At 36.2% G+C, this 27592-nt stretch overlaps 1 protein-coding gene across 1 annotated transcript in view; it reads left to right on the forward strand.

The window, feature by feature from the left end:
- Positions 1-27592, forward strand: part of Ccdc171 (coiled-coil domain containing 171) — a 256019-nt gene that overhangs the window by 48491 nt on the left and 179936 nt on the right. Inside the window, exons 7-9 of the mRNA XM_048352641.1 lie at positions 1231-1377; positions 16898-16990; positions 21917-22077. Coding sequence (XP_048208598.1) covers positions 1231-1377; positions 16898-16990; positions 21917-22077 — 401 coding nt within the window. The remainder of the gene's footprint in view (positions 1-1230; positions 1378-16897; positions 16991-21916; positions 22078-27592) is intronic.

Consider the following 27592-nt stretch of genomic DNA (forward strand, 5'->3'; position numbering starts at 1 on the left):
CTGGGATAGGAACCCAGAGCCTCACACATGCCAGGCAAATGTTCTATCATTGAGCTACAGTTTTCGACCATCTGGAAGTTTTCTTTAAAAAAAAAAAAACTTTGTTTAATAAATATTATATGAATAAGTAGCTACCAATAAGGATATAAGCATCTCTTGGTTATAGATTTTTCTTAGTTTAAAAAAAAATTCACATTGCTTGATTTACTTTGTGAGTAACCTGGTAAGTTACTATATAGTCACATGATCTAGTTGGATAATTGAAAATCAGAGATTATATATTTATAAATTAAGAGGGTGTAAATTTAACAGTGATTTTGAATTAATACTAGTGCTGTTTGAAAAAGAGAAACTTGTTACATAGGATAGTGGTAGTATTTTATATGCTACTTTATTAAAGTGCTTCCATGTGTGAAAGTGATACTTGCTAACTACAGTGTTTGATAAGAGAATTATATTTGAGGATTATTTTCCATGATTCTGATACCTTCTGATTGGCTAGGAATTCTTGAAAACATGTAATATTTATGTGGTGTGTGTGTGTATGTGTGTGTGTGTGAGTGTGTGTCCATGAATAAAAGTGTGCTGGTGAGGAAGAAGGTTTTTGTATAGATTTGAAGTAAGAATGATTATTCTAGACTTGGTTATTGCAGAAAGTATCTGTGGTATGTATGTTAATTTTATGACTGACCTTTCAAAAAATTCAACTCTGATTTCTGACTTTATTTAGAAAAGGAGATAGATTTAAATATAGCAAAGATTTGAAGACTTTTTGAGTATTGAAAAGGAAATGAAACACAGCCATCTAGTGGATACAATTTTAGGAGCTGTAAGCATATAATTTTAAGTGCCTTGATCTCACATAAATATCTCTCATGGATCATTATTAGTCATTCAAGGTAATCATTCCATATTACACAGAGGGACTCTATACATTGCATTACTAAACACTATGAAATCTTAATGAGAGGGGAAAAATATGTGGCAGTTGAATAATAACTTTATGTAAATACCCAAAGAGTTCAATTAAACTAACATAATATACTGGTATGCCATACATATTTTCAGTTTTAGTCATATTCATTAAATTATAAAACTCCTGTAGTGTTTCTTTTGCCCATGTAAATTAACCTATTACAGTTGATCACAAATTTAGTTATTATAGAGTAACTTTTGATGATTGATGGCTATTAATAAACTTTATTGATGCAAAAATGAATTATTTTTCAGGAACAAGACTGTGCTGTACAAACTATGCAGAAGAAAGTAGAACAGTTAGAAGCAGAACATTCAGATTGCTCTGATCTTTTACAGCGACAAACAAGTGAACTTGAGTTTAGCACTCAGCGGGAAGAACGACTTAGAAAAGAATTTGAGGTAGTTTTATTGTTACTTTTAAAAAACATATATACATATATATTTATTATTTAGTGACTTTAGCCTAGAGAAAATTTTACAGTACATATAGAACCATATAAAGGTAACTGTTGGGAGGCATTTACATTGTATATTTGGCTTTTTAAAAATAACCTTAGTATTTGAACAAAGCATTTTACATTTTGTGCCTGATTAAAAACATTTTTGGGGGGAGGATGGGGAATATTTTTGAGTATGAATTCAACATCTCATACTTGCTAGGCTGGATGCTCTATTGTTGAACTACACCGGTCTTTTTACAGCCGGTCTTTTTTTGAACTGGTTATTTTTGAGATACAGCCTTGCTTCCTTATCTGTCTATGATCTGCTTATTTTTAGGTTTCTCAGCATAGTTGGGATGATATGTGTCCACCACTGTGCCTCGCTCTCAGTTGTGAAGAGGTCTTTCAAATGTTTTTCCCTGGGCTGGCCTTCTGTACCAGCTGTATGTGATCTTCTCAGTGTCAGCCTGCCAAACAGCTGGGGTGACAGGCATGAGCCACTGGTGCCTGACTGAAAATTTCACTTTCTTTTTTTCTGGTTCTGGGGCTTGAACTCTGGTTTTCGGTGCTATCCCTGGGCTCTTTTTGCTCAAGGCTAATACTCTATGACTTGAGCCACAGCTATATTTCTGGCTTTCTCTATGACTAATTGGAGATAAGAGTTTGAAGACTTTTCTGTCTGGGCTGGCTTCAAACTATGATCTTTGCATCTCAGCCTCCTGAGTAGCTAGGATTACAGGATCCACTAGCGCCAGACAGAAATTTCACTTTTAACGATTAATTATCTTAGAGTATGTGGGAAGCTTGACAGTAATTTTTTATATTATAAGGTTGAGGAAGCAACACAGGTAAAGTTTTGGTATACTCAGAGGTTAAATGATAATAATAATATGAAATTCTATTTTTGTACTTTGAATCATTTGTATTAGCTGGGTTTGTAGAAGATTTTAAGTAAGACTAGATGAGAAAAGAACATTATACTACAAAGAAAAATATGAGTTTATGAATGATGATGCTAACTAATTTTAAGAGAAATCCAATTGGTATGTTATTTTTGTCTTATTTTTACTTTCTGGAAAAAGAAATATTTCAGTAGGTAAAGAAGGTTTGTCTTAAATTTAATATTCTTAAGAAACATTTTATAAAGAGTATGTAATAACAAACACTAGAGATATATTTGTTAAATTCACTGCAATTATTGAATACTGTTCTGAGGTTTTTCTTCTCATGGACGTGTGTGTGTGTGTGTGTGTGTGTGTGTGTGTGTGTGTGTGTGTGTTTGTGTTTGTGTTGGTCCTGGGGCTTGAACTGAGGGCCTAGGTGCTTTCCTCAAGTATTTCTGCTCAAGGCTAGCTCTCTACCATTGGACATTTAAGCCACAGCTCTACTTCCGGCTTTTAATTGGAGATAAGAGATTCATGGATTTTCCTGCCTGTGCTGGCTTTGAATCATGATCCTCAAATCTCACCTTTCTAAGTAGCCAGGTTTACAGGCATGAGCCAATACTGCCTGTCTTTTTTTTTTTTTTTTCCCCATCCTGGGGCTTGAATTCAGGGCCTGGGCTCAAGGCTAGGCTCTATCACTTGAGTCACTGTACCACTTCTGGCTTTTTCTGTTTATGTGGTACTGAGAAATTGAACCTAGGGCTTCATGCATGCTAGGCAAGTACTCTACCCCTAAGTCACATTCCCAGCCCAGCTGTGAGACTCTTATCTTCACTTAATCACGTAAAAACTGAAAGTGAAGCTGTGGCTCAAAGTGGTACAGCACTAGCCTTGAGCAAGAGAGCCCAGGCTCTGAGTTTAAGCCCTACAGCTGACCAAAAAAATTTTTATGTCTATTAAATGAGACTATTAGGATTTCCCCCCAAAATAGTTCTAATAAGGAAAATCAGTGTTCTAGTACATAAATAAAAAGTTTGTTTAGAGGCTAAAAAGTGTAGTAACTTTTACTTGAATGGAATTAAAAAACCACTAGTTGCCTTGCAGGGATTATATAACAATTTAGCATTTTAAGTTTTTTAGCAATTTATGTTTGTTTTTTTAAAATTTTTTTTTAAGCTACTTCTGGGTCTTGGACTCAGGGCCTGAGCACTGTCCCTGGCTTCTTCCCGCTCAAGGCTAGCACTCTGCCACTTGAGCCACAGCGCCACTTCTGGCCATTTTCTATATATGTAGTGCTGGGGAATCAAACCCTGGGCCTCATATATACAAGGCAAGCACTCTTGCCACTAGGCCATATTCCCAGCTTTCCCCCCCACCCCCCTTTTTTTTTTTAAACCATTGACTGGTGGAAGATTATCCAGTGAGTATAGGAAGATTATTCAGTGAATATATTCACTGAAGAATATTCAGTGATTAACTATTTAGGACAGATTAAAATGAAATTACTTTTTTGTATTATATTCTGAAATAAATTTCAGCTGGATGAAATCAGTAAAAAGTAAAAATGAAGATAAACTAAGACAAAATTTAGATTTAGACTATTTTTTTTCCTCTCTGAGTAGGACTCAAGGAGTATACATGTGCATAAAAGCAAAGGAACAAAGCCACGTAGGAATAGATTTGGCGACGAAAGTTATCTATACAGAAGGAGAGGCCCTCCTTCAAACTAATTAAAGACAAATAATAATAAGAGAATATATATAGTAAATGGTACATATCTTTATATGTGTAAACACATTTCAACTCTTTTTTTTTTTTTGGCCAGTCCTGGGCCTTGAACTCAGGGCCTGAGCACTGTCCGTGGCTTCTTTTTAGCACTCTGCCACTTGAGCCACAGCGCCACTTCTGGTCGTTTTCTATATATGTGGTGCTGGGGAATTGAACCCAGGACTTCATGTATATAAGGCAAGCACTCTTGCAACTAGGCCATATTCCCAGCCCCAAACCTTCTAAAAAAATAATTCTTTCCTTCTGGAGCTAGTTTTTTCTGCACCACTTAAAAATTTTTTTTTTATTATCAAACTGATGTACAGAGAGGTTGCAGTTTCATACGTTAGGCATTGGATACATTTCTTATACTGTTTGTTACCTCCTCCCTCATTCCCCCCCTCCCCCTTTCCATTTCCCCCCCATGTATTTTTTCAGTTCATTTACACCAAACAGTTTTACAAGTATTGCTTTTGTAGTTGTTTGTCTTTTTTTACCCTGTGTCTCTCGACTTTGGTATTCCCTTTCAATTTCCTAGTTCTAATACCAGTATACACGGTTTCCAGTGTACTCAGATAAGATTACAGAGATAGTGTAGGTACAACCACAGGAAGCGGATACAAGAAGATCATCAATAATAGAAGCTACAGTTACACATAGCCCGTTGAAATTAGTTACAACAGTGATATAACAATCGTTTCCATAACATGGAGTTCATTTCACTTAGCATCATCTTATGTGTTCATAAGGGTATAGCTATTGGGCTCTTGTGATCCTCTGCTGTGGCTTGCCTAAACCTAATTATTCCCTATAAGGGAGACCATAGAGTCCATGTTTCTTTGGGTCTGGCTCACTTCACTTAGTATAATTTTTTCCAAGTTCTTCCATTTCCTTACAAATGGGGAAATGTCATTCTTTCTGATAGAGTCTGCACCACTTTTTTTCATTGCTCTTTAAGCCTATGGCAGAACAATAATTATTTTGGGATATCTTCAATATCATTTCTCAGTTGTACTTATTTTTCCTAGTCCCATGGTACTTTTATTTCAAATGAATACCTGGGCTGGTTGTTTCTAAACAAAGGGAGTTTAAGAGCTCAACTTTACCTAATCTTGTATATCTAAACACATTTTTAATAAAATATTAAGTTAGCTATAATTTTAATTTAAAGTTTGTCTGCCTTGTAACTTGAAGAAGGCCTTGCCTCACTGGTTTTATGGTCTTATATTGCTGTTGAGAGGCCTTGTGTTCTTTACTCATTCATCTCCAGGTTTCCTGGCCTTTTAAAAAAATTAAATTTTCATTGTAGAAAACGTTAAGTACATATAAGGTAAAGTAGTGTAATGGATTAGTAGTATTCATCATGAGCTTCAACTGCTATGTTGTGGATAATCTGGTATCATTTTTCCTCTTACTCACTTCTCTTTTTCCCATGTAATATATAGGAAAACTCCCTTGGTATTCTATCACTTTAATAGTAAATATTTAAAAAAATAACATGTTTATTTGGAAGCCATATTATCAGTTTCATAGCTAAATTTATTAATAATAATTAATACAATCAAAAGTGCAGGCATTTTCAAATTTTAATTTTTTTTATCAGTCCTGGGGCTTGAACTCAGGGCTTGGCACTGTCTTTGAGCTTCTTTTGCTCAAGGGTAGCACTACCACTTGAGCCACAGCACCACTTCCAGCCTTTTCTGTGTATGTAGTACCGAGGAATTGAACCCAGGGCTTTGTGCATGCTAGGCAAGCACTCTACCACTAGGCTAAACTCCTGGCCCCAAATTTTAATTTTTATAAATGGCATAAGTATGTGTATAGTTGCAGTGTGAAACTGAATCTCATTGTATAATTGATTGATGTGTAGGATTTGTTGGTTAATTTTAAGTGACTTTTTAAATAAGGAGAGGAGAATATCAAAGATGTTAAAGATGTCAACAAAATTTAATTAATAAAAAAAGTAAAATGAAAAAGAAAGATGTTTAAGAAATGGAGAAATAGCATTTTCATGAACAGAATTGGTAAAGAATATAGGTGGAATAGGTTTGAAATGAGTCAGGTTTTAGATATGTCAAATTTGATGTGCCTACTAGACATCCAGTTGGAAATGTTTGGCAGGCTATTAAATATACACACATGCACACGTATATAAATATACATAAATGTATATACATGTAAATGCATATACATATGTGTGCATATGTACAATATACATATATACACAAGTATTATGTTTAAGGAAACATTACTACAATATTTCCTTTGAAAAGTTTAAAATATGATATGTATGTCTTTTCTTCTTTACTTTTTATAAAGAGTAATCTGCTTATTTCTGATTTGGTGATTTAAAAAGAAGCAAATGGAGCCCTCTTAATATACTGTTTTATTTGCTTATGTGTTTGTTTATTTGCATATTTATTTATTTTTGTGCTGGTACTAAAACTTGAACTGCTGGCCTGGGTGCTGTCTCTTATCTTTTTCACTTAAGGCTGGTGCTTTACCGCTTGAATCTCAGCTCTACTTTTGTCTTTTTGGTGCTTAGTTGGAGATAAAAGTTTCACAAACTTTATCCTCAGATCTCAGCTTTCTGGGTAGCTAGGATTACAAGTGTGAGCCCCTGATGCCCAGCTAATTTTATGCATATTTTCCTCCAGTTTTGGTTTTCCTTTCCCACTCTCTGCTGTGAATTTCTGTGTTTAGCCTCCTCTGGCTAAGATTTATTTTCTAGATAATTTCTAGCTTGTGTGAGTTTGAGAGGGATAGTATGCCTATATTTGTGATAGGCATAGATATTTGTAGGTTTGATTTATAATATTGATGGCTGAAAGTTATTGCATACTATCAACTTGACTATTTGGAATGTACAACTCATGGACATTTAGCACACTTAGAGCATTGTATAGCCTCATCACCCTCAAGTTTAGAAAGTTTTCACTATTCCAGTAAAATATCTCATATCATTAAACATCATTGTCTTATTACTGTATTTCCTGATTACTAAGTATGATGAACTATTTTCCTAATAAACTTGTATAGTCTAGACATTTAATGAAGTAACAATACAAGCTCTTTTGAGACTGACTTTTCCACTTAGCATTAACAATTGCATGGTTCCTTCATGTCATTTTTTGTTATCACTGAATAATAAATTATTATAAGTATCTAGTTATTGTAGGTAGCTTTATTTTATTTATTTATTTTATTTTTTTACATTTAATACCCATCCCCAGATCACCCCAAGTAACTGATGTGAGGAAGCCACAGGTCCTCCAAAGCTGGCTTGGAGGGCGGGAGGGGTGTGCACAGATGTCCAGGGGCCACACTCATGGATGCTTCAGAGAAACCAGGCAGGAGCCACCAGGCTGCAGGCATGGAGGATGCACACAAAGCACTTGGTGTCACAGCACACTGAAGTGGAATTTTCCAAGTGGCCTTGTTTTTAAGGCATCCTCCAGTTGCCTGCTGTTGCTGTCCTCCAAGAGCAAAGCCTGACTTTTTTTTTTTTTTTTTTTTGCCAGTCCTGGGGCTTGAACTCAGGGCCTGAGCACTGTCCCTGGCTTCTTTGCTCAGGCTAACACTCTACCACTTGAGCCATAGTGCCACTTCTGGCTTTTTCTATATATGTGGTGCTGAGGAATTGAACCCAGGGCTTCATGTATAGGAGGCCAGCAATCTACCACTAGGCCGTATTCCCCACCCTCCCAAAGCCTGACTTAGATACTGCAGGAATCAGGTCCACAGGGAGCCTGTGCAGGGAAGAAAGGCGAGACAGACAAGGGCATTTCACCTTGTCTGCTCCACTTCAGGGTCCGTCCATCCCTGGCTCTCCATCCTAAGTGTCCCTCACCACTTCCTACACTTAAGGTCAGGCATCTTGCTGGACACCAGGATGCCCAGATGAGCAAAAGGACTTACTTGGTTCTCTCTGCCCTTAAAATCTCAGAACCTCCAAGGCAGCAGGGATCACACTTGGAATCCAAGTTGTTCCACTGTCAATTAGCCAGCAAAAAGCTAGGCTGGAGGCATGGTTCTCTGGTGGAGCACCAGCCATGAGCAACCAAGGTCTCTGAGTTTGTCCCTAGAACCAGCCTCCCCCCCGACCCCAATGTCATCCTGCCACTCTTCCCTCAAAGAGTGTGTAACCACCTGGAGTGGTGGGAAACTGGGGGTGGGGGGTTGGGAAGAAGGCTCTTTATGGTTGTATGGACAAGGGCTTTGCTGTGTGGTCCAGGCTGGCCTCAACCTTGTGATGCTCCTGCCTCAGCGTCTCGGTTCTGCATGCCTCCTCTGGACATACAAATGGTGACAGGGGTAGTTTTAATTTTATTTGTTGGCTTTTCTTGGTTATTTAGTAAATACTTTTTTTTATAGTATAATATCTTTGTTTTTGGAGCTTGAGGCTTAAAAAGATAGTCCAGATAGTCTGTTTTTATTCTCTTTTAGGGAAGTGGGCAGATGTAAATTTCTGGTTTATCTATGATTCTTTATATTTAGTGATCTTTAAATATTTTGTCTTCTGTTTACCTAAATATATTTTGTGTTTGAACATGTGACAAAATGATGAAGTTAACTTTCTAAAATATATTTTATGTAGTTTTGTGTTCAGTTTTGGAGACATTAATTGACAGTAATTCCAGTGATTTAAGTAATTTGTAAGTGCATTTAAAAGGAATTACATGCTTGGAAAGAGCAAGGGAAGGAATGATGTCCAAAAAGAAATGTACTCATTACCTGGCTTATGTAACTGTAGCTCCTCTGTATATAACACTTAAAATAACAATAAAAAATAATCCCATGAAAACAATACAAATAATAAAAAGGAAAATTGTTAAAATTTTAATAGGGCACATTTTAAATACCAGAAATATCGAACTCAAGCAACTAATTTAGTCTAATAAATGGATTAACTCTTAGTGAAGCTTTTTCAAAAACAATTTCATTTCACAAAGATGATTTCTTTATGTGCCTGGGCCAAATAAATCTTCATATATATATTTTTAATTTAAAAACCTGATAAGCTATATAACATTGTGTGGCTTAGTCATAGCAACATGGATCAATGGTTTCTTAGATTAAAAAAAAACCAAACTCCCAGTCCAATTTTATATATGTGGTGCTGGATACCACAGAATCAAGGGAAAAGTGAACTAAGAAAAGAAATAACTATTTTTTTTATAAATCTCTTTATAACTAGTAGAGTTTATTATCATGGGAAATAAGCTTAACTCAATAAGAGAAAAGAGAAGATGCAAACCTAATTCTGAGAGAACTGAGGAGCCTCTTGAAGATAATAGTGGAAAAGACAGTCTTTGCAAATCAATTCTGAATTGCTTCTGTCAGTCATATGCTATATTACAGTAACATAAAGAAGGGCATATGGTACTTTTTTCAGTTATTTTATTAACACACATTTGTTCTACAAAACAGGGTTTCATGACATTTCCATACATGTATACAGTGTATCCCTATTCAAATTTACCCCATCAGTGTTTCTTACCCTCTTCCCCTTTTAAAACAATTTCAACATATTTCATTATTCTATTCATATATGTGCAAATAAGTTATTTCGATCATATCCATAGCTGCGTGTGCGTGTGTGTGTGTGTGTGTGTGTGTGTGTGTGTGTGTGTGTTTGTGTGTGTGTATTGACCCTGGGCCTTGAACTCTGGGTCTGGGCACTGTTCCTGAGCTTTTGTGCTCAAGGCTAGCATTCTAGTTGAGCCGCAGTTCCGCTTCTGGCTTTTTGGTGGCTAATTAGAGATAAGACTCTCAGAACTTTCCTGCCTGGGGTAGCGTTTACTTCTAAATGTATATTCTTCTTCTCAATTAAAAGAGGAAAAGAGAAATGCATTTTACTTACCATAATTGTCAACGAAGGCATCCTTGTATAATTTGGCTTTTTATGTATTGTAGGAAGCATTTTAAAATGACCATTTCTGTTGACTACTGTTAAGTAAATGATGACATCACCTGAATATTTGTCATATTTATAAGTATTACGCATTTAAATACACTATCTTCACAGTAGATTTTGATATTGGAAGTTCATTTAAAAAATTGCCAAATGTTGATGTTTTTGTTGCTAAAAAAGATTAAGGCAAATTTTTTTTTTGCCAGTCCTGGGCCTTGAACTCAGGGCCTGAGCACTGTCCCTAGCTTCTTTTTGCTCAAGGCTAGCACTCTGCCACTTGAGCCACAGTGCTACCTCTGGCTTTTTCCATATATGTGGTGCTGATGAATCGAACCCAGGGCTTCATGTATACGAGGCAAGCACTCTTGCCAATAGGCCATATTCCCAGCCCCTAAGGAAAATTTTAAAGTAGTTTAGTATTTATTTTTTTAACTGTAATTTTTTTATTATACCTAAAAGTAACTATTTTTTCCATTAAATTGTCTTGTAAGGTGAATAATAGACTTTATTATTCATTCTTTGTTGAGTAAGGAAATAGATGTGTTCTTCAATTTATTCCCATCACCCCACTAAACTACATTCCTAGCCTTAAATTATTGTAGTTTAATATTGACACGTATATATTACTTACAGCTATTAAAAGTAACAAAAGAAAGTGCATTAAAATAGTCATTATGGAATTATGTCAGTCTTTTATGATCTAGTACTATGAAGTTGTTTGAAGTTTTTTTTGTTAACATATTAATGGTACAAAACAATGGGTTTCTTTATGATACTTGCATGTATATAATATACTTTTATCATATTCAACTTAGCATCTCACTCTTTGCCTTCCTCTTTCCTAATTCCTTCCCCCCCTTGTACAGAGAGAAAGCATGGTATTTGTGTTCTTGAGCCAGGCTTATTTCACTTAGCATAATGATCTCATCATTTTCCTGCAAATAACCTGATTTTATTTATTTATTTATTTTTGCCAGTCCTGGAGCTTGAACTCAGGGCCTGAGCACTGTCCCTGGCTTCTTTTTGTTCAAGGCTAGCATTCTGCCACTTGAGCCATAGCGCCACTTGTGGTCTTTATATGTAGTGCTGAGGAATTGAACCCAGGGCTTCATCTATAGGAGGCAAGTACTCTTGCCACTAGGCCATATTCCTAGCCCCTGATTTCAGTTTTTGTTATAGCTGAGTATCATCATCTGTTGATGGGCATGTTGAATGTCTGTAGAATTATGTTTGGAAGGTAGATTATTACCATTTTAGTTACTCGTGAAAGTGTCTAGTAATGGGCATTATCAGAGGAAAAAAATCTAGACAAATAATTAAATACTCATTTTATTTGTACAAGTTGTTGAACATCCCAGGGGTAAACTTCATGTAACTCTTTAGGAAATGGTGCTTAATAGCACATTTAGGAATTGTTATGTATTTGTGTAATCTTTTTGTATAGTCTGGTCTAAATTAGTCTAAATTTAGTCTTATTTATTCTAGTCAAGTCTAAATTTCACATATAAAAGTTTCTCTGTTTTAAGTTCATGTATATTCTTTAGTCTAACGCTCTCCCAACTGAGCTATTTCGGCTGCCAGTTCATGTATATTCTGTTTAGCGAACTCTATCATATTGAGGAGGAAAGATTTAGGAATGGTTATTTTTCTCACTCTTTTAGCACATTAGTTGTATCTATATGCTTTCGCAACTTTTGTCTAACTTTTGGAACAGGCTCATGGAAGCTGAAAAAGCTGATGTGGTGTGGAAAATTTCTGAGTCTGTGTACTGAGTTCTGCTGCTGAATTGGAATTGTAGGCTCATGCCCCAGGGCCCAGGCCAAGGGCTGGCAAACAATCAAACAAACAAAAACCTGGTCTATTGTTCCTAGTGTTTAGGGACATAAAATGTAGGGCTCGTATTACTAGTAAAGCTAAGATAACTAAACTGCTTATAGTTAAATATATGAATGTCTGGAATTTTGTATTTTATCTAGAATTCTGTTATACTTTCTGCTCTTGCCTTATTCATTTTATTAGGATTGCCAAAGAAACATCTTATGAGTATTTTGCTAAGGGTATTTTCTGTTCTTTTTCTTTTTGTGTGAATAGCATGTTGATGTTATCCTAGCACCCTCTGCTGGCTGTAAGAATTAGTTTACCAGAATGGAAGATTAAAAAATTATTAGGAGGGAATTAATTTAATAATGTTTATCAACAAAGAAGTAAGCTCACTCTTGAAGGAGTTTGTTTAAAGAGTGTTAATTGTCCTTGCTATTTGTTGTTTCAACAATAATAAACACCTTGCAAATTTGAAAATATTCACTAACGAAAGAAATTTGTTCTTTAGTGAGTATTTCATTCAAAACAGAGAAATGTGAAAATAAAGATGTGATGATCTTTGGCGTATTATTTAACCCCATTTGGTTTTATTCTAGGCAGGAAAAATAGAATCTCTTGACTTTTTGGGTGGAAACCAGATAATTAATTGCTAATTAATTAATGTATTTATATTCATAAGAAGTGAATTGTTTGTTTTTTAGTGTTGTTTGTGTGAGAGTTGTATCTGATTTTATTTATTTATTTATTCATTCATTGGCAGTATTCGGTTTGAACATAAGACCTCATGCTTGTTAGGCTGGTCAGATACTTTGGAGCTAGCTTAGTGCTTATTTCCTACCCAGGCATGGGTTTGAGCCAGGATCCATCTACTTTGGGTTCCTTGTCATAGTTGGAATCACAGATGGTGTCTAGCTTCCCTTCTAAAGAGACTGAGTCTCATGGATTTCTTTCTTTTTTTGGCGCTGTACTGGGCCTTGAACTCCGGGCCTTGTGCTTTTTCCACTCAAGGTTGATGCTCTACCACTTGAGCCACACCTCCACTTCCAGCTTTTTGCTAGTTAATTGGAGACAACAGTCTCACAGACTTTTCTTGTGGGCTGGTTTTGAACCTTGTTCCTCATATCTCAGCTTCATGAGTAGTCAGTGCCTGGCAAGCCTCATGGATTTTTTCACCCAAGCCTGTCTTAGGATGACAGACGTGCCACCCACCCAGATATGGGTTGAGAAGAATTTCACAAACTCTTCTGTTCAGGCTGGTCTTGAACTACAGTTCTTTTGCTCTTAGCCTCCCAAGTAGTAGCTAAGATTACAGCTGGGAGCCACTAGTGCTTGGCTTCTTTCACTTTTTGAATGTATATTTTCAATATTTATCTGTTATACCTTATATTGGTACTTCATTCCCATTTTGCTGCATGATCTTCTTGTTACTCACATCTTGTTTGTGTACTCATCTGGTGATTGACAGTTATATCCTTCCTACCTTTGTGTCTAATGAAAAGTGCTGCTATAAACTTGCTACCTACTTTTATTTGAATGTATTTTTACTGGTTTTGGTTATTTACATAGGACTAAAACTAACTTTTATGGTAACTTTAACTGTTTGATGAACTGCTACACTTATCTGTAACAGCTAAACCATTTCATAATGAGGTTTTCAGCTTCTGCACATCTTTGCTAATATTTGTTATTTTCTGTTTTATAAATAGAGTTATTTTTGTATGTGTTGATACTGAGGCTTGGATTCAGGTCCTAGGTGCTCTTACTTAGTTTTTCCTCTCAAGGTTGGTGCTGTAACTTGAGCCACAGCTCCATGTCCAGTATTTTTGATGTCTAATAATAAGAGTCTTATGGAGTTTCCTTCCTGGACTGGCTTCAAACTGAGTTCTCAGATCTCAGCCTCTCAAGTAGCTAGGACTACAGGCATGAGCCACTGGTGTTTGGCAATAATAGCTATCTAAGTGAGTATTTGTATCTTTCATTTTGCACTTCTTCAATGATTAATAATGTGGACTGTTTCAAGCACTTTCGTGTCATTTGCATCTTTTCTTTGGATAAATATCTATTCAATTCCTTACTCATTGTTTTATTTTATTTTTATATTTTGAGAGAGGGCCTCACTATGTAGCAAGGCTTGCCTAAAACTTACAATGCCCCTGCCTTAGCCTCTTCAGTGCTGGGATTACAGGCTTTAATCACCATTCTTGGGCCTTTATTCCTATATATATATTTTTTGCCAATCCTGTGGTTTGAACTCAGGGCCTGAGCACAGTCCCTGGCTTTTCTTTGCTCAAGGCTAGCATTCTACCACTTGAGCCACAGCACTACTTCTGGCATTTTCTAAATACATGGTGCTGAGGAATCAAACCCAGAGCTTCATGTATACGAGGCAAGCACTCTACCAGTAGGCCACATCCTCAGCCCCTTTATTCATATTTTAACTGAGTAGTTTATCTTTTTTGTTATATGAGTTCTTTATTCTTAATACTTGGTGCTTATTTTCTTATCTCTGAGAACACATGGCCAAATCTGCTTTCTTCTAAGAGTTTTCACATTTCTTTACATATAGGTTGCTCAGCCATCTGCATTTATTTTTGTATTGGTTGTAAGTCCAAACTCATAGTTTTGCAGAGGTATATCCAGTTGTCTCAGCATTGTTGATTGGAAAAATGATTCTTTTACACTTAATCATCCAGCATCCTTGTCAAAAATCAGCTTACTATCAATTCTTGGATTTATTTCTGGATATTATTTTTTTCTTTTTTAAATTAAATTTATTGACAAGGTGATGTACAGAGGGGGTACAGTTACATAATAAGGTAGTGAGTACATTGCTTTTCATATTTGTTACACCCTCCATCATTTTTCTTTCCCCTCCCTAGTTCAGATAAGTGTATGTACATATCCAGTGTACCAAGATCATATACAGTGGAGTTCATTTTGCTTAGCCTCATCTTACATAATCATATGTATGTAGCTGTTGAGCTCTTGTGAACCTCTGATAGGTCTATCCTAGACCTTTTTATGCTTATTTAGTAATTGTTTGGTTTTAGAGACAAAATGTAGTCGCTGACCAAAACATGTGGAAATACCATTTGAAAAGAAGTTGGTTGTTTTACAGACATGATCTCTACTGATCTTCCCCACCCCCCATCAACCACATATCAGGGAGACCATGCAACTTTGTTCTCTGTGCTCTAGGCTTGTCTCACTCAACATTATTTGTTCAAGATCTGACCATTTCCTTGCGAATGCCATTATTTTATCATTTCTAATCACTATGTAGTATTCCATTGTGTACATATACCACATTTTTTGGACTCATTCATCTGTAGTAGGGTATCTGGGTTGTTTCCTTATTTTGGCTATTGTGAATTGTGCAGCGATAAACATGGATGTGCAGGTGTCTTTATGGTTGGATAGTATTTTTTTGTGTATCTATATGTTTATCCTTAGACCTGTACCACAATGTTTAGATCATTGTAGCTTTGTAGTAAGTTTTACAGTTATGAAATGTGGCTTCCAACTTTGTTCTTCTCTTTCAGGATTGCCATGTTAACTTTTTGGGGCGTGTTGTAGTATAGAAAATTGTATAGCTCTAATTCTCTTGTATACACTTGGTAATGAAATTGTCTTTTCATATAATAATAATAACATGCCATAGAACTAGCATTTATATGCGAAATATATTTTGAGATGGTGAAAAGAAGTGAGTACAGAGAGTATTTAAGTGCTATGGATGAATTTAGGGCCTTAATGTTAGGAAAGTACTAATCATTGTCAAATATAATTTTACCAGTTCTGTAAATAATGATATTAGCACCACATTTTCCCTTTAGTCTTAATATCCTTGCTTTTGTTACTGTTCTTTTAAAAATTCAATATGGAAAATTTCAAACATAAATGAAACTCAAGAGTATTGTAGTGAACTCCCACATGCCTGTTGCTCAGCTTCAACAGTTATGAGCTATGGCCAATACTATCTTATGAATATCTACTCTTATGTCCCTGATTGATGATGATGGTGATGGTGATGATGATGATGATGATGATGATGATGATGATGATGGTGATGATGATGATGTTTAACAACCAATTATCAAGTATAATTTAATTGGACAAATCTTGCAATAAAAGCATTAAGCTACCCCAAATTTAATCCATGACACAAACTCTTCCAACGCTACTGCATATACATATATCCTGAGACATATGTAATACATTCATCCTCTCTCAGACATGATATCATTTTATCCTGAATGTTTGAGTTTATATTTTAGAAATACAAACATTTAGAAAGTACCACACATTATCACATTAAAAGATAGAAACTCCTTAGTTTTAGCAAAGTTCTTCCAGTTTCTTCATTTCTAGTTCATTGTTTTGAATCTTCAGATTGATCTGTGAATATTTACTAGCTTCATCTTGTATTAGAATGCCTATTTTAAAATAATATGCTCATATAGATTTTTACCTTTAAAAAGATATACTTTCTTAAGCACTATTTTTACCTTTCTGGATTTACCAGGTAGGCATGGTAGCATATACCGATAATCCCAGCACATGGGAAGCCAAGGCAGGAGAATCATGAGATCCAGGCCACCTGGGCCTGAAACATACATAATGAGACCTTATCTAAAAAATAAAAAATGCCACATGTGATTTTGTATGCTTGTAGTTTCATCATTTGGGAGGCTGAGACAAGATCATGAGTTTAAGGCTACATAGTGAGGTCCTGTCTAGACACATAGTGAGACTCTCTCAAAAACCAAAGCAAACAGAAAAGACCTACTCATCTTTAACCTGAAAAGAATTAGTGATGGGCAGGTGAGGGCTAGGGGAAGAAAGATATTAATAAGAGACATAAATAACTATGGGTGATGGACGCTGGGATCTGAGGATCTAGGTTTGAAACCAGTTTGGGCAGACAAATCTTAGAGAACCTTTATTTACAATTAAACACACACACACACACACACACACAATGAAACTGCAACTTAAATAATAGAAAAATGTTAGTTAAAATTCTGGAATAATGAAATGTAGTGATCTATATCTACTTTAAATAAAAATGTTTATGTTCAATTTATCTTTAGACAACAACTCTAAGAGTGAGGAAATTAGAAGAAAACATTGAAGCAGAAAGAGCAGCACATTTGGAATCAAAATTTAATTCTGAAATAATTCAGGTAAAATGCAAAAAATATTTTAGACACGAATTTAAGTTGTAACAGCTGGGAAAACAGCACTCTAAGAACAATATGTTAACAAGTAATGTATTGTTATGACATTACTTATTTAGGATAAGATTACAGTTGAAGATATAAACATTAATTGAAGAGTTGGTGAAGTACAATTGTTATGCCTAGATTTCTGGTCCCCAAAGATCATCAAGGAGCCGATTCTGATGCAAACGCATGAGTGTCTTTATTGCAAGCTTGAGCCTGGACTCTCAACCATCACCAACACAGCAGATCTGGATTGAGAGCCCTGACCCTCAGATAGGCAGGGTCTTTATTGTGATTACAACAGAGGCAGGGTATTTCCAACTTGGCAGATACTTGATTGGATGGCATTTAGCAAGCATGTCTTGTCCTATTTCTATTGGCTATCTACCCTTTCAGTTATCTATTTTGGCTTTGATAACGGGAACTGGCCTTGATATCAGGAACTGACAACAGGTGGTCACATAGCACAGATGCAAGGGGTTAGTGCAGGGGGTAGAGCAAGTCACAAATGGGTTAAGCAGGCCATTTACAGAAGCAGAATTCTGCAGTCAGGCTGACCTAGTACCAACTTTATTTTAACAATTGCCACCATGTTTTCCTATTACCACTAAGCAAGCTACAGTGGGCTAAAACAATCCAGTACTCAATCATAAGTAAACCAACCCAACAGTTGCCATGGCATTTCTACTACTATTATGGTTATTTCTATAGTCTATGACTATGATCATTTTTTACTGCCCGTTACCATGGTTGCTACCTAGGTACAGAGGGGAACAAGGGCTCCCTATATTTTTAAATGTTAAACTACAAAAAACTAGTCTCACAGGTTGGGGTCAGCCCTCTAGCATGGAGTCATCACCAGGTTTAGAAGCTGTTATAATTTTAACACTAAAACATATTTAGTTACTCAGGTTCTCAGGTTGGTCCTTACACAACTTTCAGGGAGGTCTCACTTACAGTCCATTTTTGTGAAGTTTTGCTTCATCTGTGGCTGCTTTTGTGCTATAGTGGCAGAGTGGAATATGGCCTGTGCATTAGTTTGCTTTCTGTCACTGTAAGGAAACACCTGAGGGAATTAACTAAAAAGAGGAAAGATTTTTGTTAATTGGTTGGGAAGCTCCATTCCATGATTGAATGGCCTCATTTGTTGGGACCATTTCATAGGGGGAATGCATAGTGGAACAAACTTCTCACATTATGAGCCAGGATGCAGAGTCACAGGGAAGGCAGGGCAAGGTCCCACTGTACTGATAAAGGACATTCCTTCCCCAGCAACCTAAGATCCACCTCCTAAAAGTTCGTAGCACCTCTTAATAGTGCCTTCCTGGGATAGTCACCATTGAAACTATAGTAGCTTGCAAACCATCTTACTTTCTGTCCCTTTGTAAAATTTGTTGATGAGAGTGTCCTTTTATTTCTGTCCTTTCATTTTTTGAGCTTGAACTGAAGGTTTGTGCCTGCTGGGCTGGCATGATATGGATGAGTCAGCCCTTTGTTCACTGGTTAGTTTTAGGATAAGGTCTTACTTCCCTTTTTGGAATGTGCCTGAGCCACAATTTGCCTATTAGGGATTCCTGTGGTGCTAGGATACAGGCTTGCACCACTGCATTCAACCTCCTTTCCACCTAGGAGACTTAGGGAGTTTTCTGCCTGGGTTGGCCTGGCACTACAGTTCTCACAGTCTCAACTTCTTACATAACTTGGATGACAGGTGCATAATACTACATCCAGCTATGGGTCCAGAAGGGGTCTCACTAACTTTTCTGCCCAGTCTGAGTCTCCCACTGTGATTTTTATTGTTCTCATCCTCCCAAGTAGTTAAGATTAAAGGTAGGAGCCACTGGTGCCTAACTGATAAATTTCCTTTGAAAACATGTATAATAATAGGTACCATATCTGTTATGAGTGCATATCCCATGCTTTGTTAAGAGCTGGAGGTAAAAAGGTAAATGAGCTTCATTGGGAGCTCACACTCCATTATTGGTCTGTCTGTCTGTGGGTCTGTTGGTCTATCTGATCTGTCTGTCTATTTATCTACCATCTGTCATCTAGTATTATTATTATTTTTTTGTTTTTTTGCCAGGCCTGTGGCTTGAACTCAGGGCCTGGGCACTGTTCTTGACTTCTTTTGCTCAAGGCTAGCACTCTATCTCTTGAGCCACAGCACCACTTCCAACTTATTTCTGTTTATGTGGTACTGAGGAATCAAACCCAGGTCTTCATGCATGCTAGGCAAGCACTCTATTACTAAGCCACATCCCCAGCCTCCACCTATCTGTCATCTCTCTATGTAGTCATACAAATGCATAGACAGAAATAGATCATACTAAAATATTTTGGGAGCATAATAAAGAGTGAGATTAAGTCTAGGAGAATTAAAATGGTGGCATTATAAGAGAAGTATCCTTTTTCTAGGTTTTTGAAAATGAGAAGGAATTTCTGAATATACAACAGAATAGTGCCTATTCTGACCTAGAGCCTGTTTTTGTAGATAAAGTTTTATTGGAAGCTAGCCAAGCCATTTATTTCTTCACATAGCTTCTTGCCAAGACCAAATGCCTATATAGAAACGTAAAATATTTAGTCTCTTTGATTCTTTTTTTTTTGGCCAGTCCTGGGGCTTGGACTCTGGGCCTGAGCACTGTCTCTGGCTTCTTTTTGCTCAAGGCTAGCACTCTGCCACTTGAGCCACAGCGCCACTTCTGGCCATTTTCTGTATATATGGTGCTGGGGAATCGAACCCAGGGCCTCATGTATATGAGGCAGGCACTCTTGCCACTAGGCCATATCCCCAGCCCCTCTTTGATTCTTTACAGAAAGATTTTTTGACCCTGCATGGTAAATCCACTTAAGTGTGTTTGTTATTTTGGGGGATACTGTGCAGTGTGGCATGGCAGATCTTAGGGAAGAGTTTTGAAATAATGTGGGAAGGAGAACTTATAAAAGTACTTTCATGGAAAGAAACATAGAATTTTTTTTTTTAAATTACCAATCTGTTTAGTTCTATTTGGTCACAGTTTGAGGATTGTCACATGAACTCTACTTTCATAAGTTTTAGTTTATTTCATTGTAGCATTTTCCATACATACATACCATATTTTGATCATATTTACCTCTATTACCATTTTTTTATCATATTCATCTCACTACCAGAGTTCTCCACAGCTCCTTTTGGCTCTCCCTCAGATAATCCACGTTTTATAATCATGTAGAATTTGTTTTTGTTTTAAATTATATTTTTATTATCTTTAGTTTTACAAAGGGGTTATAATTAAAAGTGTCATTTTATGAATAAAATGCATTTTGATCAATACCCTCCTTTTCCTCATTCTCCCCCATCCCTCCCAATCCCACCTGTCCCTCAATTCTCCAGTTTCATAGAATATACATTGAATATTGTAACGATATTCCCTCTCCCTTGTTTAATCTCCTTATTCATTCCCCTCTCTCTCCTTGACTCCTCACTATATACTTTAAGTACCAGCTTGCTAGTATTCTTATTTTTTTTAAACTGTGAGTTGTTCTAAGGAGTTACATCTTTGAATTCTCCCCTGGATATACTGTACTTCAGTTAATATATTTGTGTACATGTGCATATGACCCTGTATATACTTATATTTTATAAATTAAATATAAATATATGTTTATATATTTATAAATTATACATAATTATATATATACATTATATTTACAAATTAGACCTAACTTTCACATATGAGAGAAAACATGCATCCTTGTCTCTCTGATCCCAACTTATTTTTTTAAATATAGATTTTTCCCAGACTCATCCATTTCTTTGCCAATGATACTATATTTTTCCTAATGGATGAGGAAAATTCCATTTTGTATATATGCCATATTTTCTTGATCCATTTATCCATTGAAGGTTATCTGGGCTGTTTCCATATCTTGGCTGTGCTAAATAGTGTAGCAATGAACATGGTAGCCAGTGGCTTTACATATCCCCTGATCTTTTGGATAAATGCCCAAGCATTAAGCATTGTTTCATATTTTCTTTTTTGAGGAATCAACACATTAGTTTCCACAGTGTTTATACCAGTTTACATTCTTTTTTTTTTTTTTTTTTTTTTTTGCCAGTCCTGGGGCTTGGACTCAGGGCCTGAGCACTGTCCCTGGCTTCTTTTTTTGCTCAAGGCTGGCTAGCACTCTGCCACTTGAGCCACAGCGCCACTTCTGGCCGTTTTCTATATATGTGATGCTGGGGAATCGAACCCAGGGTTTCATGTATGCAAGGCAAGCACTCTTTCCACTAGGCCATATCTCCAGCCCCACCAGTTTACATTCTCACCAACAATATATGCCAGCATCTGTTTGTTTTCTTTTTTTTTTTTGGCCAGTCGTGGGCCTTGGACTCAGGGCCTGAGCACTGTCCCTGGCTTCTTCCCGCTCAAAGCTAGCACTCTGCCACTTGAGCCACAGCGCCGCTTCTGGCCGTTTTCTGTATATGTGGTGCTGGGGAATCGAACCTAGGGCCTCGTGTATCCGAGGCAGGCACTCTTGCCACTAGGCTATATCCCCAGCCCTCTGTTTGTTTTCTTGATGATGGCCCTTCTGAATAGAATGAGATGGAATCTCAGTGTCTTTATTTACATTTCATTTATGGCCAGAGATGTTGAACATTTCCTCATGTGTTTTTTGGATATTCTTACTTCTTCTGTGAAGTCTTATTTAGCTCCTTTGCCCATTTATTAATTGGGCTATTGAATTTTAGAGGGTTTAGTTTCTTGAGATCCTTGTGTATTCTGTATGAGTAGTAAAGAAAGAAATGTTTGAATAAATGACAATATGTTGTTGGTAAAACACTCAGTTTAACAGTGAAGCTACCATTTCTTAGCATTTTAAAATTAGTTCTCTGTCATCTTGTAGTTACGAATTAGAGACCTTGAAGGAGCACTACAAGTAGAAAAGGCCAGCCAAGCAGAAGCTGTTGCTGATTTGGAAATGATCAAGAATGAATTCAAAGAAGTTGAAGGTGCTTATGAGCGAGAAAAGCATAATGCACAAGAGAGTTTTGCAAAATTAGCTTTGTAAGTATTTTCTGGTAAACTTATAAATTAATATGAGAGGTTTTATGAGTGAGTGTGAATATTTTGTGTTTTAGATATAGTTTCCATCAATGTCAATGGTAGATTGGAGGTAGAAGATTTCATAAAACATAAATATACTTCCTGCTACAGGTGAATATCAAAATGTTTTTTGGATTTCGAAGTAATCTAAGCAGTCTCAGTAATGCAGCTGTATACTATATAGTAAATATGTGAATGCATTTTGTATTCTGTTTATCCATGTAATGAAGTGTTTTTTTAGAATCTTGATTTGTAGGCCACATGGAGAGATAATGTTTGAACTTAAACTGCAGAAATAGACATAGAAGAAATGGCAACATGTGTATGACTTACTATGTGAGCATTGAATAGTTTCATTTCATAAGTCTTACATTCTGTGAAGCAGCTACTTTTTTTTGCCAGTTCTGGGCCTTGGACTCAGGACCTGAGCAGTGTCCCTACCTTCTTTTTGCTCAAGGCTAGCACTCTGCCACTTGAGCCACAGCGCCACTTCTGACCATTTTCTATATATGTGGTGCTGGGAAATCGAACCTAGGGCTTCATGTATACGAGGCAAGCACTCTCGCCACTAGGCCATATTCCCCGCCCAAGCAGCTATTTTTTAAAATCCCCACTTTATAGATGAAAAATTGAGGCTTAATGAAGATAAGGACACAGTATCTATCATAAATGACAGAGTTAGAATATTTGGAACATCTACTGTTTCAACAACCTTCTTTTTTTTTTTTTTTGGCCAGTCCTGGGGCTTGGACTCAGGGCCTGAGCACTGTCCCTGGCTTCTTTTTGCTCAAGGCTAGCACTCTGCCACTTGAGCCACAGCGCCACTTCTGGCCGTCTTCTGTATATGTGGTGCTGGGGAATCGAACCCAGGGCCTCATATATACGAGGCAAGCTCTCTTGCCACTAGGCCATATCCCCAGCCTCAACAACCTTCTTCATATCAAAGGTTTTTTCATCTTAAAAATTCAATGAAAAGCTTTAAGAAGCATATAGTTCTCTAACATATTTCCAAAAATCAACTCAATAAACATTTAAACATTTTTCCACAGAGAATAAAATTAATACTTCCTGTGATATGTTATGTGACAATAAGTTGGTACATTATTAGAGTTAATGTATTCATTTTAATCTTAGTTTCTATTTATGACAAGTAAATAATAATTTTCTGTTTACAGTGGCAATGTAACGACTCCTAAAATGACTTACTATGATATAAAATTTAAAGAGAGGGGGGCTGGGAATGTGACTTAGTGGTAGAGTGCTTGCCTAGCTTAGCACCACGTAAACAGAAAAGGCCAGAAGTGACTCTGTGGCTCAGTCAAGAGATAGAGTGCTAGCCTTGAGCAAAAAGAAACCAGGGACAGTGCTCAGGCCCTGAGTCCAAGCCCCAGCACTGGCAAAAAAAAAAAAAAAATTAAAGAGAAATACTACTGAAATAGGGCTGTAATTATTCTAGATATGGAAAAATTGTAAATATGGTGTATGAAAGACTAAAGCTTTAAAAACAGTTTTGTTTTGTTTTTTTTTGAGGTACTGGGGTCTGAATTCAGGGCTTCTTGCTTATGGCTAGCTGCTCTATCACTTGAGTGGCCATGTCTATGGCTCTTTCTTGCTTTTCTTATTTTTTAAATAGTGTCTCGTACTTTTAACCCTATGTGGGCCTTAGATTTGGATCCTTTTACTTATGCCTTCTAAGTAGCTGCTACAGGTTTGACATCTGGCTTACTTGAGGCAATGGGAGTCTTACTAACTTTTTGCCCTGGGCTGCCCTCCAGATGTTCTCCTCTCCAATATGCATGGATGAAATTGGAAAAAAATTTAAACTATTGTTTTTTAATTAATTATGATTGATTTTTACCCTTATTGCATAATTTCTTTAGTTTTTTTGAATAAGCTATTTTAATCAAGCAAAAAAATTTGTATTATTTCTAAAAATAAAATTAGACTTTTCCAACCCTTAACACATCTGCATTTAATAATATCTTCTAATCCAAAGACAGATGTTAACGTGGCGAATGACACTATATCTTGTACAACATACAGTATTTTCACTGCTTACACTTACTTTAATTCTACTTGATCATTATATACCCAATGCAGACTTTAAACATCACTCATAAAAGTTTCATAATTAACAAACAAACAAAAAAGTGTGACCAGGTTGTCTTAAAATGGCTCTGCTATACATTGTATAGAATATACAGAATTACAAAGTCAAGTATTTATTTTTATTTCTTTAGTTTTGATTTGGTGCTAGAGATGGTATCCAGGACCTCATAAAGTTAACTAAGTGCTCTGTTGATAAGCTTCACCTCTGGATCAATAATGTGTATGTTGTTTGTTTTTGCACTGGTCCTTAGGCTTGAACTCAGGCACTGTCCCTAAGCTATTTTGCTCAGAACTAGTGCTCCACTACTTGAACTATGGCTCCACTGGCCTTTGAGTGGTAATTGAAGGTAAAATTCTTACTGATTTTCCTGGCCAGGCTGGCTTCACACTCTGATTTTCAAATCTCAACCTCCTGAATAGGTAGGACTACAGGCATGAGCCACTGGCTCCTGAAAATGTTTATATTTTAAGCTGAAATTTAAAATTACATTTTCTTGCTATTTACTAGTATGACATTCTGTGTATATTATTTTAAAGACAGTCTCCTTTGAACCACTGCTTGAATCTGCACATTTGATAAATTTCAATGTATTCAAATATTGTTTTCCATATAAATATATTTGAAGGACTTTTATGGAGGCTTCTTTATTTTTTCTAACATAATGATTAGGAATGAAACTGAGAAGTCAAGTTAAGCTCCTAATAACTACAGTTTTTCTAACAATGAAATAATAGTCATCTTTAGAGAACTAATAAGTCCCTTACCCTGGGAAAATCAAAGGTTGATGATTCTGTGTCATGAATGTTGAAAAAGAGACTTGTAGGGGCTGGGGATATAGCCTAGTGGCAAGAGTGCCTGCCTCGGTTACACGAGGCCCTAGGTTCAATTCCCCAGCACCACATATACAGAAAACGGCCAGAAGCGGCGCTGTGGCTCAAGTGGCAGAGTGCTAGCCTTGAGCGGGAAGAAGCTCAGTGCTCAGTGCTCAGTGAAGAAGACTCAGTGCTCAGGCCCTGAGTCCAAGGCCCAGGACTGGCCAAAAAAAAAAAAAAAAAAAAAAAAAGAAAAAGAGACTTGTACAAAGGTTGAAGGAATTTTAAGATGTCTTTTCTAAGACTTTCACATCCATACTTTTCTACTCAGACCCCAAAGCCAATTTTTTCCTTAAGTTTAGTTTTTTTGTTCTTAATATTTTGACATATGGAATTTTAAATTATAATAAGCACCAATAGCTAATTCTAAGTACTAGTTACTTATTCCAACAAGTAGTAACCATCTTTAATGCTTTAACATAATATCCTTATTATGGTTTAGATATGAAGCATCCCCCCAAAGGCTCATGATTTGGAAATTTGGACCCTGGCTGGTGATGCTGTGGTAACATGCTTGGATCATGAGGGCTCTGATCTCATCAATAGATCAATTTTTTTTTGTAGCATTGGGGTTTTGAACTCAGATACTTTCATTTGCAAGACAGGTAGGCAGGTGGTCTATCACTTGAGCTCCTATCTATTTTTTTTGTCTTGATTACTACAGGTTTGTCTTATGTTTTTTTTTGGCCAGTCCTAGGCCATGAACTCAGGCCTGAGCACTGTCCCTGGCTTCTTTTTTGCTCAAGGCTAGCACTCTGCCACTTGAGCCACAGTGCCACTTCTGGCCATTTTCTGTGTATGTGGTGCTGAGGAATTGAACCCAGGGCCTCATGTATACGAGGCAAGCACTCTTGCCACTAGGCCATATTCCCAGCCCTGTCTTATGTTTTTTTCCCTTATCTATTTTTTTCAAATTTCTGTGTGATTATGCAATAGGTTAAATAATAATAAAACAAAAATTAATAATAAAAGCCTATTCACCATTTAATAGTTTCTCAGACATTTGTGTTCTCCCATACTATGATATCCCATTTAATCATTTCTTTCCTTGGATACAGGATGAAAATTACTTATGTTCCTATCATGTGTAGTTTTAGCAGGAATGATACAGCTTGAGAGATGTTATTTCATTTTCTTCTACCTGTACTTCTGCTTTTCAGAATATTAGTTAAAATAATTTAATAATTTTAAAGTCACAAACTCTCAAAGATGAATTTTTTAAAGAATTTCTAAGTTTTGATTAATGTTTTCCAAAAAGAGACGACCAGCTTTTAGATATTTAAGGTAAATTATACTTTTAATATATAACTTTGGGACCATGAAATTTTAAAGTAGAATATTGCTTTATTTGTTAGGATGACCTGATGCAGCAATTGGTAAATAATGAGCTTATAGAGTAAAAGCTGCCAGAACTTTGCTAGTAGTTAGAGCTTTTCATTTTTGTTTATTTGGGAAATAAACTTACCTTTTAGAAGGAAATAAGTACGGAGGGCTGTCCAAGCAGGAAAGTGGAAGGTGTCAGAAGCTTATACCCCTGTAGGCAAAGTTGTTTCAGCCTTGTGGATCTGGTGTTATAATTTAAAAGTGATGTCTTTACTTTGTAAAAAATGACAGAGAGAGACCACAGGATCTAGCAGAGCTCCTGACAGACACCAGTAAGAATGTGGTCAGTGGCATGTAGTCCCTGATATCCTCTGGAAATTTAACAGTAAACATCAAGTCTGAAATCATAGGCAGTTATTTTCTTAATTTTACCTTTTAATACACAATAATAGTATTTATATATTTTTGTACTTTAAGGACACTGTAGAATCTATTCTTTGTTCCCAATATTCTGAAATTTTATGGTAATGTGTTTAGCATGAATTGTTTATTATCTTAATGTTAGAGATTGTTATTTTTTGGAAAAATTTTCATTTATGTTATTGTTCTTTTTTTTTAACCTTCTGAAACTTCATTGTTTGTATTCTGGGACTCTGAGACTGATTTTCTTACCTTTACTTTGACTAATTTTTACTATTTTATTCTACTTTCTGACAGTTAACACTCTTGTAACATCTATTCCTTGTAAACACACTCATCTTGAAGTCAGCTAATTTACCTCGGTGTATCTTTACCCAAAAGAAAATATATGAAAGAATTAGTTTGCCATGGAATTGTTGGTATTGCCCCCTGGAGAAGGAAATGTTGAGTATTCAGAGTAAAATCAGGTGTCCTTGAAAAAATTATGTCCTTATTTGATTGTAGCTGGACTGTAGTGTGGATTTAGTTGTACCGAATCATCTTATATCCTATATTACAGGCTAAAAATAAAAGAAAATGAGTCTACCACAGTTACTAGGAAGATCTCAAGTTAAAAGTACTGGCAACATTATTTGAATTAAGTTATACATTTGGTGGATTATCTCAGTAAATTTTAAGCTATGATACTGACAATGATAAGTTGCCTCTCATCATGTCTGTACAAGAATCTAAGCACAGTTTAAACACAGCC

The sequence above is a fragment of the Perognathus longimembris genome, chromosome 1 (assembly GCF_023159225.1).
Source record: "Perognathus longimembris pacificus isolate PPM17 chromosome 1, ASM2315922v1, whole genome shotgun sequence".
Classification (NCBI taxonomy): Eukaryota; Metazoa; Chordata; class Mammalia; order Rodentia; family Heteromyidae; genus Perognathus; species Perognathus longimembris.